Source organism: Panthera onca, chromosome E3, assembly GCF_046562875.1.
Source record: "Panthera onca isolate mPanOnc1 chromosome E3, mPanOnc1 haplotype 2, whole genome shotgun sequence".
NCBI lineage: Eukaryota > Metazoa > Chordata > Mammalia > Carnivora > Felidae > Panthera > Panthera onca.
Window position 1 is genome coordinate 38531401 of NC_138354.1, and position 15106 is coordinate 38546506.

At 48.1% G+C, this 15106-nt stretch overlaps 1 protein-coding gene across 1 annotated transcript in view; it reads left to right on the plus strand.

The window, feature by feature from the left end:
• Positions 1–15106, plus strand: part of ADCY9 (adenylate cyclase 9) — a 119735-nt gene that overhangs the window by 79772 nt on the left and 24857 nt on the right. Inside the window, exons 2-3 of the mRNA XM_060648307.3 lie at positions 3389–3579; positions 14887–14991. Coding sequence (XP_060504290.3) covers positions 3389–3579; positions 14887–14991 — 296 coding nt within the window. The remainder of the gene's footprint in view (positions 1–3388; positions 3580–14886; positions 14992–15106) is intronic.

Sequence of the window (15106 nt, forward strand, 5' to 3'; positions counted from 1 at the left end):
TATGGTGGACACCTTGGTGCGTGATGAACGAGCAGCGACTAGGTAGTCACAGGCGGGAGGAGCGGCAGCGAGCCTCGGGGATGCGCACCCCCTGCGGCGTCAGAGCTTGTGATGCAGGGCTGGCCCGTGTTGCTCACGTCCCCTGGTGAGGGGCACGCCTCGACTTTCAAGTGTGGCTTCAGCTTCATGCGTGTATCTGTGTGGCAGAGTCTGTAGCTCTTGCGGTCGGCTGGCTCGGCCTCGTGTCTGCCTTAGTCGTCACACCTCCCGGGAAGTCCTCCCTTACTAGCTTGCAGGTCTGGGGCTGCGTGGTGGGGGTGGGCAGTTGCCTTACCGGGGACTCTTCCTGCGTTTGAAAGAACCGAGAGCAGTGGTAGCTCCTCACACCCTACCTTCCTCCCCCCGCCTCCCTCCTTCCACCCCTGCCTCGGTGGCTTTCTGCAGCAGCACCGCGTGCTGTCCCGGGTCTTCCCCGCCTGCTGCCCCGCTGCCTGTCGTGCAGTCAGGGGAGAGCCCATGAGAGCAGTTCCGGGGAACGGGCCTTTCCACGGAATTGTAAGCTCTTCCAGCATGGAGCCTCCATAACAGGTCAGAAGTAGAACTTTTCTCTGGCTAGCTCACACAGGTGGTGTTTTTGTTTTTATTTTGTTTTGTTTTAATTTTTTGTTGTTTATTCATTTATTTTGAAAGAGAGAGAGCAAGTGGGAGAGGGCAGAGAGAGAGGGAGAGAGAGAAGTCCCATGCAGGCTCTGAACTGTCATCACGGAGCCCAATGTGGGGCTTGAACCTACAAACTGTGAGATGATGACCTGAGCAGAAACCGAGTCGGACGCTTAACTGACTAGCCACCCATGTGCCCTTGTTTTCATTTTAAAGTTTATTTATTTATTTTGAGAGAGAGAGAGTATGAGCAGGGAAGGGACAGAGAGAGAGAGAGGGAGGGAGAGAATCCCAAGCAGGCTTTGTGCTGTCAGCAAGGAGCCGAGCCAGACATGGGGCTTCATCCCATGAACCGTGAGATCACAACCTGAGCCAAAATGTAGAGTGATGCTTCGCCATCGGAGCCACCCAGACACCCCAGAGATTTCATTTTTTGACCCTCCCAAGGCAAAATGACAAGTGAGCTCAGTGTCATCTGTGATGCAGTCAGAGGAATTCATACAAATGTACTTTTACTCCTCTGTCAAATTCCAGTTGATGCTTCCATTTCTTTCTCTTTCTTTCTTTTTCTTTTTCTTTTTCTTTTTCTTTTTCTTTTTCTTTTTCTTTTTCTTTTTCTTTTTCTTTTTCTTTCTTTCTTTTCTTCTTAAGTTCATGCTTCCATTTAAAGGTTATACACATATTTCGTTATGAATGTGATTGATCCTGGACATTGTGTGTTTTGTTGAAGAAAAAAAAACATCCAGAAGTTTAGGACCTTAGTTAAAAGTGAGCATTTTAGGGTCTCCTTTGGGGTCAGCAGCTGAAGTTACTTATCTCAGTCTTTGGATTTCCACCTGTGACCTGGATGTGCACTGGGATTTCTCTGGGTGTTTCCAGGGCTCCTGTCAAATTCTCAGTTTCAGAACAGGTGACTTGAAAACACCACGTAGTATTTTTATGAGGAGATAGGTAGATGACCACTGACTGAATGGTGAAATGGTGTCCTAACCATAAAATGAAGAAAGACAATTGATTCAGGATCTTTAGGTTGTTTAATTTTTTAGAAGTATTTTATTTATTTATTTATGTACTTCCTTACTTTCTTATTTATTTTAGAGAGTAAGAGAGAGTGCAAGCCAGGGAGAGGGGCAGAGGGAGAGAATCTCAAGCAGGCCCCATGCTTGGTCGGGAGCCCAGTGCAGGGCTCGATTCCACAACTCTGAGATCAGGACCTGAGCCAAAATCAAGAGTCAGATGCTCAACCAACTGAGCCACCCAGGTGCCCCAACTAATTATTTTTATTTTTATTTTTATTTTTTTAATGTTTATTTATTTTTGAGAGAGAGACAGACAGACAGAGCATGAGCGGGGAGGGGCAGAGTGAAAGGGAGACACAGAATCCAAAGCAGGCTCCAGACACAAAATCCAAAGCAGGCTCCAGGCTCTGAGCTGGCAGCACAGAACCCGACGCAGGACTCACACTGACGTGTGAGCCAAAGTCAGACGCTTAACTGAGCTACCCAGGCACCGCCCAGCTAACTTTTTTAAAGTAATCTCTACCCTCATTGCGGGGCTTGAACTCACAACCCCAAGATCAAGAGTCACATGCTCTACAGACTAAGCCAGCCAGATGTTGCCCCCGCTTTCTTTAAGTAATTAGGTAATTAATTTTAAAGCATTTATTAAAATGTACTGAATATAAGTACCTGTATGGGTTTAGGAGTGTAGACACCTCACCTCTTGATCAAATCTTTGTGTGATGCTTTTCCATTACCACCTTCTGCTGGAGCTTATAACTCTCCAGGACAGGGACCTATTGTGTTCTTGATTTTATTCTCTAGGAACAACATACCTTAGTCCTACGATAAATGTTTTTTAAACAAATTACATACATTCCCACTCCCCGTAACAAATTTGCAGTCTCGTCAAATTTCAGTAGGGACTAACAATGGATTCATTTAAATAAGGTTTGCTTCATTTTCAGAAATGGCTTGAGTTCTGTCTGAAAAAGCTGCTCCTTAGTATTTTCTCAGCAGATAGTTCTGAATACCCACAGCGGGGAGCCACCTGCCCATTAGAGCTACTTCATGGTGTGGCGTATGTTTCTGTTATTTCAGCCTGTAACGAGAATTGTAAAGATGTCAGTTAATTGTCCATTTAACTAACTTTTTTTTTTTAATGAGGGTTTTGTGAGAGAATTAAATTCTCACGGAGTACAGGTTGACAGAATCCATGTTCTAGATCCACCAGAAGACCCATACTTAATAATCTGAATCAAGGGAGGTTTTAGTTACCCCTGTTGGTGCACATTATGGTCTCGTTTTTCGTGGCAGTTTTGCAATCCTGACATGGTAAAGTGGTCCATATTCTAGATCACCCTTACATAGAGACTGACCAAACAAGTGTCTAGGGTGGACTGTCATTCCGCTCGGCTGCTGTCACAAAGCGGTCATGTGACCCTTTCATGGAGGAAGTTTTTAATGCTCATTTCAGCCCTCAAGGGAAAATGTGCAGCCAAAATTCAAAGAAAACATGATATAAGAAAATGGTGTGTTTTGGAGGCAGACATTCTCCCCGAGTCAGCACGTCTCTGAAAAGATCACGGAAATCAGTAGTAAAATATGACATTCATATTTTCACTTTACTCTCCACTTTTCAGGAGCATGTCCTGCATAGAGAGCAAGATCGAGCTGCATTTCAACCAACGGTGGTTTCCATCTGTGCTGATTGTAATTTTTATCCATAGGTTTGAAGACATACCTGATAGCGGGTCAGAGAGCGAAGGAGTCTCGTTGCAGCTGTTCAGAGGCCTTGCTTTCTGGCTATGAGGTCATTGACGGCTCACGGGTGTCCTCAGGCCCTAGGGGACAGGGGACAGCATCGCCAGGGAGTGTCAGTGACTTGGCGCAGACTGTCAAAACCTTTGATAACCTTAAGGTTAGTTTTTTTTTTTTTCCTACTTCTTAAACTTTGTATTAATTCTGCAGTAGCACATGTGAAATGATAAGCGGCCTTTGGGTCTGTGGCAGACGACTTGGAACGCCCTGCAATTTGGTTTTTGCAGTTTTTAAATTTAGTCTGAAGTCAGCAGCATTTTGCCTTTTTTAATACCTTTGCTTTTTTGACATATATGCACCTCCATTTTCTTTCTACGCTGCATCAATTTGCTTCTTACTCGAGTTATTTTCTTTTTCTGAGACCTACGCTGTCTTTTGGGATTTTTGAAAGCTAATGATAAATGACAGTAAAGGGGATTCTTCTCGCATCTTGCTTGTAGAGCTAGTTCGTATCCTACTGCAGACACCATTTTCTCAAGTGCACCTAACGTCTCTTGAAATCCAATGTCTTATGATTATTTTAACTTTGTTGGTGTGGATGAATCTTGTGGCGTAGCTCACTTTAAGAGTGCATTCTTGCCAGGAATGTTGTAATATTTCATTGTTGGAACAGAGACCTCCTGGCGACTGTCTAGAAGTGCCCATTTCTGTTATAATAAACTACCACGGGATTAACATGGCAGACGGACCGTGGGCATTTGAAACCACTCCAGTTTATGAGCTGCTCCTCGGCTTCCACATTTGATTTCATTTTCCCTACTGGTATCTCTGGTTTATTTTTACGGTTGAAATATTTGAGGTTTCCATTTAATAAAAAAAAAAAAAAAAAAATGAAGGAGAGAGAGAGAGAGAGAGAGGCACTGTTGACAGTTCCACTTCACTGTGTTGTTGTGTCCTCAAACAGGTCAGGACGATGGCCTGGTGTTATGACTTTAATCCAGTGTGTCCCTGCTTGTCCACATTCACTCAGCGCTTTGAGAGCTAGCTCAGAGGGGACCACAATGTGGGCGTCCAGGTCCTTTCCCTCTGCCAGAATCCATAGTCCCTGCCGTCCAGTTATTTTGTGTAATTGTGCTCAGTTTTATTAACAGCACTCTGATACCATTTTTATCGTGCGCTTTGTTAATTTAGTGCGGGATTTGCCACCCTCAGCACTAGGAACGTTTCGGGCCAGGTAACTCTTCGTGGTGGGGGCCATCCTGTGCCCAGTGGGACATTGAGCACCATCCGCGGCCTTCACCTTCACGTGCCAGGAGCACCCCCTCCCCCCATTATGGTGACCAAGAATGTCAGACAGTGCCCAGTAACCCCTGAGACCCCTGAGGGATGAAGGAGGGTGAAACCCCCTCTGGTTGAGGACCCACGGGGTAGGGTGCTAGACCGCCTCTTCCCCATATGCTCTGGCACGTGCATGACAGCTAAGGTATCTGATACTTCCTTAATGCCTGCACACTTTGAAGACAGCCTCTTCGCGTGGGGCAGTGACTTGCAGCGGTCAGAAGGCGGAGCTCCGGGCTCACGGGCTGTCCCTGCACACAACCAGGGGAGAATTGTCGGGGGGTGAGACGTTAAAAACACCTTTTCCAAGTACAGTTTCGTTATTTGGAGAGAAATTATTTCTTCCAGGCTTCAGACTGAACTGCATTTAAATAGAAAAATAGAGCTCAAATCCAAAAATGAATGATTTGTTGTGTTTGCCTGATATGTTAGATTACGTGTATGTGTGTTTCTATCCGTAGCACATACCTTCCAATTTTAGTGACAGCGATTGACTGCTAAATTACCCTAAAAAGGTTTTCTCTTATCCCAAAAGAACGTTTCTTGTTCTAGTGATATGTATATAGCTATAGTTATAGATATAAATGTCTTTATTTTTAAAATCTGGACAAAAACTATTTAGCGTATTCTGTTGCTGTGTATAAATTTTCCAAATAATCATTGAAAGTTTTCTGAAAATCTTGTGATCTATTAAGTTAACTGTGTCTGACAAAAGGAATTTGGGGTGGTGGGAGATCTTTGTGCCCCTTTCAGAAGGGAAGATCTTGAAGTGTAACTTCGGGACATTTTGATGGTGCAGGGAGGGTAATGGCATCTGAGTCTAGGGCCGCCCTGCGCTTGGAGTGGAGAGGTGGACGGCGCGGTCTCCACTCCAGGCCTTGCTGATCTAGGGCAGCGGGGCACAGGCTCGCCCCTCTGCTTCGGTTTGTGCGGGATCAGGTGAGAGCAGGCCTCTGTGAAAGCCTTGCAAATAGGAAGCGCTGGGTGACTTAGGGAGTCCTTAGAGCTATCATCCTGAGCTGGAAGGACAGAAAACTGAGGTCTACTTGAAGGGCTATATGCACTCTAATGTACGTGTAAGGCCTTCCCTCGAGTAAGTTTTTGCACAACAGAAAAAATACTGGCTGCCCGCTCATAGGTTCTTAGGGCAGGTTTAACCCAAATACCTGTCAGCACCTCACACGAGCCATTGGTTTCTTGCCTTACGTGGTCTGTACTCTGGTCAGTTTTTCTAGTTAGCTGGAAGCACTGACTGCTTCCTCCTTCTCCTTCGTCAGGGTCCGTCGACTCTCCCTGGGAACGCACTTCTTCCCTTCGTGGCTGCTCCTGCCTCCTCCAGCAAGCGCAGCTCTCATGTAGGTTTGTGTGACCATCCTCGCATCTCCCCACCCACTGTGGGAAGCCCGGCTCGTTGGAGGAGCCTGTGCCAGGCACTGTGTCCTTTGAAAGTACCTTCCCTTGAGCAGTGGTTTCTCAGGCCGGAAATAGGCATCAAGTACGGAAAAGTGTTGTATGGTCACGTAAACCTGCGCAGTCTGGGGCTGTGTGCAAGAGAAAGGGTCTCTCTTCTCCAGGGCTGCTCAGAGCCTCTAGCGTGCTGACAGCCACGTTGGGGCCTCCAGAGAGGGATGCGGAGGCCGTGCTCTCAGGCCTTGGTGACCACAGACTTCTTTTTTCAAGCAGCACCTTTCGGAGGAATGACTGTCTAGTGGAAGGAGCTTCTCGCAGGAACCAAGAAACTGGGGAAAGGTGTTGAGTGAATATTCCTCAAGTGAGAGCATGCGTGTCTTGGTCCTCCCGTCGCTCCTGTCACCCGTGGTGCTCCTCACGTCCCTTCCCTCTGGGCTTCTCTTCCTCGCCCCGGGCGGCGGAACTGCAGCTTCCTGTGTGTGACCCCTCTGGCTAACTGTGCTGTCTCCCCATCTCCAAATCCAAGGTCCATTCAGCTGTAACCTACCCGTTTGCTTGTTTCTTGGGCAGCTTCCTGTGAGCTCTTTGAATGCGGGAGGGCCCCAAGTGTTAAATAACGTATGCTTTTCCCAAGTGTGCACTCTGGCATGTGGTAGATAATTATAATGTTTTTTGGCTTACGTTTTTAATTCTTTTTTAAAGTTTATTTATTTGAGAGAGAGCACATGAGCAGGGAAGTGGCAGAGAGAGAGAGAGAGGGAGGGAGGGAGGGAGGGAGGGAGGGAGGGAGGGAGAGAGAATTCTAAACAGGCTCCTTGCTGTCAGCACAGAGCCTGACGCGGGGCTCAAATTCATAAACTGTGAGATCATGACCTGAGCTGAAATCAAGAAGTCGGTCGCTTAAATGACAGCCACCCAGGCGCCCCAAGTTTTTAATTCTTGAATGAGACACAGAGAGCTGTAGCTCTGCAGAGTTAGGCCACAAGTAGGACCGCACTCAGAAGCCCGAGCAGGACTGAATAGGAGCAGGTAATGTCAACACAGTACTCTTGTCTACCCCCTCGACGCGTGTCCCATGCAGGTTGTCTCCCAGTTCAAAGCTGGGGTAGTTTTACATAATGTTTCATAAACTCGTCTGTGATGACCTACCAAGAAAAAATAGTGACGTCAAAGGATAAAGGGTTTGGCCCTGATGTCATAGATCAGAGGGAGCGCTTCCCACGCCCAAGTCTTGGCTTCTTGAGTGGGGCAGTGAGGGTTTCTCATCAGGAAGGCCCTGCCATAGCCTGTTGCGGGACGGGTTCGACCAACACCACAGCGCCCAGCTGTCTGAGCCTGAGCTTGCAAAGAAAGCTCTAAGGTTTGGAGTAGAGGAAGGAGGAATCAAGAGGGGAGCCAGGGAAGGAGACAAGGACTCTAAATGTCAGTGTCATGGAAGGGAGCTTTAGTACCACGGAAAGAGCCAGAACTTAAAATCAAAGAGCCTTCCCAAAGCCTTGTCACTCAGTTTCTCTGTCCACAGTGAAATAGTGGATGGCGAGCTCCCAGGGCTGCCGCGAAGAGTAGCCGAAGTCATGCCCATGAATGCTAGGTTTGGAGGCTCACTTACTACCGGACATGTGTTTGTTCACTCCACGTGGAGAAGTGGACGCTGACCACAGGGTGGGGGGTCAAGAAGGACAAGAGGAGACAGATCTCTGCTTTGATTTGCCCACAAGGAGTCACTGACTCTCTCAGGAAGGTCTTGCCTTCTCTGTGTGTTCCGACTTCAGGGAGGGTCTTCAGATTTTGCTGTAGGGGACGTGACCATGTCATAAATGTGATATTGGAGCAGGAGCACCTGGGCCCGTGCAGTGTGACCTGAGCTCTGCAGTAGGTGTCTACCGCTCCATCTCCATGAATGCTGTGGATGATGGATGGATTGAGACTACACATGCCAGTAAAAATAGCTGGTCTGACGTCTCTGCGAAGAGCAAAAAAACGAAAACCGAAATGTGGATGGTTTTTTATCACATCAGTCTTAACTAGTGAACTGCGTGTGTGAGCTGTGAGAGCATCTCGGTTCATCTGTGAAGGACCTCATTGACAAGACACCTGCTCGCCCAGTCTCTGTGAATTTAACCTTAATCTATTATTCAGAACCCTGGGGCTGCACGCACACAGGGAGTTTCTACGTGTTTACAGTCAGTAATGAGGCTAACGGTGTGGATTTGCCTACATGGGGGCAATTCGTGGAGCATCTGTCCTGTTATCAAAAGGGCAATACTTTCCCTTTGAGGTCACTAGCTCCGGGGACCATCCTTCTGTGGCGTCACTGAGACTTTTTTCATGACTCTAAATAAGTGGTCACTCTTTTATGTCCTTGTTATTTTTACTCAAAATTATTACAAGGAGGCTCCGTGGGCTCCGTCTGAGGAAGCGGCCATCCTTCTAGTTCATTACAGAAACGGGAAAGGTAGTGTCTGTCTGTAGTTCAGACACTACATATTTATTATAAGTTTAATTGGTAGTGGTGATGGTTGCACAATTCTGTGAATATACTAAAATTCACTGAATTATATACACTTTAGATGGGTAAATTGCATGGTATGTTAACTCTATGTTAATAAAATTCTTACAAAATAAATAGTCTGATTCCAGAATGTGAATATGAAGTAAGTTTAAAAAAAAAAAAAAGACTCCAGGTTGTATCTCCATTTCCAGTCCCGTGTTTTTCCTTCTGTCAGAGGAAGCCTGTCCCATGCAGGTCGGCAGTTAACCTCACAGAAGAGTTCCAGCTGAGGGAGGGAGAGAGCCATCACTGGGACACCACCATGGTATTTGCTGCAGGCAGGGTCCCTCAGTGAGTTCTGAAATTAGTAGGTAGAAGTTTAAGGAGAAGCAGGATATTTGCACCGCCTCCAAACACCTCCATCCCCCGATATTTATTGATTGCAAAGAGAAGAATAGTAACTCCACGGTGGAAAACCTGGTGGGCCCTGCCTCACTGGGTGATGAAGGCTGGCATGTCTATTAATAAGGCTCTCAGTGTCACGTGCATGCCCCCGCACCCTACCGTGTGATGTATTGACAAGGGCACGTCACCTCTGTGGGGTTCTTCTCCCAACTCCTAAACCTTGGCCGACTTTTGAGATCACACTGGACAAGTGCAGATTTGAGGCCGGTCTACAGAACACATGACACCTGACCATGACACCGAAGGAGTGACAAGTCACCAAAGACGAAAGACAGAGGACCTGCCACTGGCTGGAGGAGACAAAGAGACGCTAAATGCAGCGTGGGATCCCGGAACAGAAACCGGACACTCAGGGGAAAGCTGGGAAATCTGAGCCTGTAGCGCAGTTAGTAGTTCTGTGCAGTGTTAATTACTTCGTCTTGATGAGCGCGCTGTGGTTGCTGTGAGGTGCAAACGGCCGCGGAAGCGGGGACTGACACGTGGTGGGGACGGTTGGGGACGACACGTGGCCTGCAGCTCTCTGGACTCTTTCCCACTCCGTGTAAGTCTGTTGTCTCACGATGTAAACGTCTAATGTACGTGTACTAACTTTTTACCGTAGTTGTGCTATTCTAATCATACTGTGTAATATAAATATACCATGTTGACTGTATTTCTGTGATATATCACATGTGAATTGAACTGGAAGATGTGTCCAGCGTCATTTAACTGGTATTATCAGGCAGTAAAGTACTGCACGTAAATGAAATTTCCCCAAATAACCACACATTTTCTTCTTTTGACTTCCTGATGGAATATTTCCACAGCACAGTAATGATCTGCTTGCCTTATCAGCCTCCCTTAATAAACCCAGTGGTCGTTTAGGGCCCAGGAATCTGAGCAGGGTTCTGTGACTCTGTGCTCCACGACTTTGAGATCTTACGTCTGATTTTTACAGGTTTTTGTTTTATTTTGTTGTTGTTTTGCCTCCCGTACTCTCAGACTGTGCATTTTCTGTTCTTAAAGCTTCTAAGTTGCCTTACTTCTTCTGTAACAATTTCTGCTTCTATTTTCCTCTAGTATTTTGTTTGCAGAAATCATCTACTTGGAAGTGTTCATGCTTCTGCTAACCCACTAGCTTCCACGATGCTGCACTGGCCTGCCAAGGATAGGAGAAGGCAGGTGACTTACTCCTGCTCCCTCAGAGAGGCCACATGCTCGGATAGGGTCCAGGGTGCTGCCACCTGGGCTTCAGCTCCCCTCTGTCATTTTCTAACTGCATAACTCTGGGCAAGTCCTTTCTCTTCTCTGCCTCATGTGTAGAAGGGAGCTGATCACAGCGTCTGCTTCCCGGTGCTTCTGAGGACTACGGGCAGAGAATGCAGAGAGAGCCCTGCGTGGGTCTCAGGAAGTCTGTCTGTCGTTACCGTTGCACGTTGCACGTTCCTGTCTGTCACGCTCAGCCTGGGTTTCAAGTTTGGGAGCACGCTCTGCCTTTCTGGGTCCCAGGACAGCTCGCCGAAGTCACACTCAGCTTGCCAAACGGGTGAAGCCAGGCCTTTCTGATGTTTCCTCTTCGATTCTCAGAAAAGAGGTCTCCCTGCTCCCTTCCTTGACAGTTATGAAAAAGGACAGCTGTTGGCTTGGAAGTGATGTATCTCGTGAAGAGAGAGAGCCTTGAAGAAAAACCTGTTTTTTACCTCTATGACATGTATTCTGAACAGAATGGAGCATGTGTACATTGAAATGGGTTTAAAACAAATGCGTTTATGCTCTAGTGTGTTGGAGAGGTAGTTATAATCTCCGCTCCAAAGCTGACGTCCGTGCTGGGGCAGGAGCAGACATCATCTGGGAAAATGCAGAGTGTGTTCTTGGGTGTTCTCCAAGGGATCTCGGGTTTCCGAGGCAGCAGCCAGCACACTCCTTCGCCCCTACAGCTCTGTTTTGGGGACCCTACCTGGTCTTAGTAAAGCTTCCCTTGGTGCCAGTTGCCAGGAGTGCCACTGAACCAGGAGGTGGTCATCTGCTTGGGTTACTTCAGGGGAGTGAGGCACAGGAGATCACAGTGCCAGGGTTATTCCTGGGTCCTCCCCGTGTTAGGGACGGAGGCCAGAGAACGGCTGTATGGTGTTCAGGGACCATGAACCTGCAGTCTGACTCCCCCTGTTGATGAAGCGTTGTGTCCTCAGAGCGGCCGCATGGTCTTTTACGAGGAGTAATTGTCAGGCACACGGGACCCCAGACACTGTGCCGATAAGGACCTGGTTTTTGTGCATTGCTGTGCCCTCAGCACATCGGGATTCTCGATCCCCTATCGTTGTATCGGGCTGTTGGACACCTTGCCTCCCAAGGTGATAAGGTACCCCAGAGAGTTCCCTGAAGTCCGAAATGCTCTTCCTAGTGAGGACTTCTCCGTAGGAGGAGAGCCGGGTGTTTAACGGGTGGGGAAACATCTCAGAGGTGTCTTGTGTGCTTCGCAAAAATCAGTTTGAGATGTTTTCACCCAGATGAACACGAAGCAGGAAAATAGTTAAAGGTTCTGTGGGTGGTGGAGAGGGAGACAAGCCCACCTTCTGTGGCCTGCGGGGGGGCTCCCTGGTGCAGAGGGGATCCTCACCACACAGCAGAAGGGAGTATTCGGTTGTGAGGCAGTCTCCATCAGTGCACAGACTTCACTAAGGCTTTTTGTTTCATTTGTTTTAAAGATTTAATCAGTAAAATTGTCCCCCAAAAGCGAAGTAGATGAGGAAGAAATAGAAGGACAAAGAGCCACATTTTCAAAGCACAGTGAAAGGGTCCTCTGGATCCATGTACTGCAAGTTCCTGGGGCTGCTGCTTCTGCCGCCCGCTCCTAGGGCCTACACTGCCTGCACGAAGCTGCTGGGGGGATGCAGAGGGACTAGTGAGCACTGTTCAGGCCACTGGGAGTCCCGACCACAGGGCCTGCTCTCTGCTGCTTGACGTGTGACTCTGACAAGCCCCTGAACCTCCCAGAGCACAGTCTCTAGAGCATGATGACCATTATGTGTGCACCTTTGCTCCCGGAGGTTCTTTTGTGGGCCGGCCACCTGACCTCACCTTTGTATTAGAACATTTTATTACGGGAGGGAACAGGCCCCGTGGCCTCTCTCTGTCACAGAGATGTAGACTTGGGTTGCCCAGTTGTCCCAGGCTCCTGAGATCAGCCAATCCCCCTGGACACTCCTGGTCTCCACGGGCTTCTTCCAGCCCCTTCGCAGTCACCCTTCAGAGAGAGGGTGTGTGCCTGCGAAGCGTACCCGGGGACTCCTTCACAGAGGGTGTGTGCCCTCTGGTGTCCAGTAGGTTTGATAGTCACTGTTGCATATTTGTGGCTCTGAGTGCTTAAAACATCTTTCATGTGTGACGCCAGCGTGCCATGGGCAATGTCTGAGAAGCACAGGGCCTGTTTTTAAAGTACATGTTCTGTGCTTGAGGAGAGAAAAGTACTCAGGAACAAACGATGCCAAGAGATAATGAGGTTGGCTGCTCTGTCTGTGACAAGGACATTAAAGGACCAGATGTGCTGTCTTTAGAACCCGAGGTTTTACTGTTAAGGACCAGCATTTGCTGAGTGCTCACTGACGCTGCAGGCACAGCCCAGTGTGGTGAGCACATGTGCGCTCCCGCTCGCTCGTGCACAGTCCTCCCACGGGGCCGGGACGGGGCTCCCTCGTCCTGCTCAACTCTATTCTGGGAGGTCAGTAGCGGGAGACACAGCCCTGTTTCAGAAAGGAGGAGACAGGCCAGGGAGTCTCGTACCTATCATGTGTTAGAACCAGGATTTGGTCCATGATACGGCCTCTGATCACTGTGTTACACACCAGTAATCACTATAGTAACTTCTAGAAGCTAGCTAGAACTACTGTTGTTATGCTACCTCTCTAGCCTTGAAGTTTAAAAAGTGGCCAGAGAAGTAGCTGTTACCCTTTCACTGTGTCTTCAAGAGGTTAGGGAAAGCCCCAGACCCTCAGGGTATGACCCAGCTTAGAGTCTCTCTGACCGTCCCCTGCACCGGATTGTACCCCCCTCTCCCCCTAGGCTGCCAGTTGGCCTTTGCAAAACCAGTGTGGCCCTAAAGGAGCAGCCACCACTGCCGCTACCAGAGCCACTTCCTCCCACCCTCGCCCCACCACAGGACACCCTCGGGAATCCTGCTGGGCCTGTCGGAGGCCTGCTGCTTTGGTGTATATATCGCCACTTTGCAAATGAATGTGAGTGTTCATACTTGTACGTTGCATCAGATTCCCAGATGACACAACTCTTTAGAATCTTTATTTCTTTTATTTAAATAGTAGAGGCCTGAAATCTAACTTCAGATGTGATGTAAGTCATATCCTTGCCCTTGGACCCTAAATGATACTTACTTAATTTATTTATTTAGTTTAGTTTAGTTATTTTGAGAGAGAGAGAGAGAGTGAGTGTGCAGAGAGAATCACAAGCAGTCTCCGTGCTGTCAACACGTGAACCATGAGATCATGATCTCAGTAGGATGCTTAACCGACTGAGCCACCCAGGTGCCCCTAAATGATACTTATTTTAACTTTCTAAAATAACGTCTAGCCTTCTATAATGTATTCCAGTGTTTAACGGTGCTTAGTATGCTAGAAATTGTTCTAGAGTGCCGCTAGATCTGTCCTGCTGCCGTTCGTCTTCTCCACCCGCAGCCGTTAGTCGCTGTCTTGGTGGCGGCTGCCGGCACGCAGGATCACGTCCATAGTAAGAGTAAGTCGGTGCAGCATGCACTGAGCGCCGGGAGCAAGGCCACGAGTCGCCATCTTCCTCGCTTAGTTCTTCCCACACGTCTGCAGCAGCCATCCCCACTCCTGTGTGTAGGTGAGAGGACTGAGGTCCGCAGTCTGAACAGGGAGCTCCACGCCCTGGCTGTGAGAGGCAAAGCCTGCCCTGTCTACTCCGCCTGTCCCTGCTGAGCCTCCGCCTGTCTTTTCTGGGTCAGCTAATTGCTCAAGCTTCGGAGAATTCCTGCGTCTGTAAACATGTCCCTCTGACTTTTCAGCCTGTTGTATACAAACAGCTCACCGTCACACACAGCCTGAGAAACTTGTGTAGGCTAGTGGCCGGTTTGTTGGCTTAATAACAGATTTATCGAGATCTAATTTACACTCACACAAAATGTACCCTTTTAAAGTAGACAATTTGGTGGGTTTCAGTATACTTGCAGGATTGTACAGCCGTCACCACAGTCCATTTTAGAACATTTTCATCACCTCCCAAAAGAAACTCCACATCCTTTAGCTCTCTCCCCATTCCTTCATCCCCTCATCCACTGATCTCCTTACTATCTCTATGAACTTGCCTTCTCTGGACATTGTATATACATGGAATCATGTAATAATGTTGTCCTTTGTGTCCGGCCCGTGTCACCTATCAGTGTTTTGAAGGCTCATCCATGTTGTAGCACGTGTCAGGGTTTCATTCCTTTTGATGGCTGAATACTCTTCCATCCTGTGGATGTTCCACACTTTGCTGATCCTTTCATCCATTGATGGACATTTGAGTTGTTTCTACTTTTTGGCTGTTACGGATAGCGCTGCCCTGAGTGTTCACGTACCAGTCTGTGTGGTCGTGTTTCCGTTTTTCACTTCGCCAGTTTGTTTTTAATTCATGCTCAAGTGGCTCAGTAAGCCTTCCACTTGGTTAAAACCATTCGGCGCCACAACCAGTTGCACCTGATAGACTTGATTGGATTACGGGTTGTGGCTGTGCTTTCTGGGTGTGTTCCTACGGCATGTGTTTTTCTTGTAGACCTGCCCTTCGTGCGGAATCACGTTCGCCCCCAAATCGGAAGCTGGTGCAGAAGGAGGAGCGGTCCAAAACGGCTGTCAAGAGGAGCATAAAAACAGCACCAAGGTAACAAGCTCATGGCTGTTCTTTCCGTCAGCTCCTCTCCCGGTGCATCCACCCTTGGTGACATTCCTGTCTTGTTGGCTTCTCACTTCTGAGAATAATTCCCCGTGGGCGACAC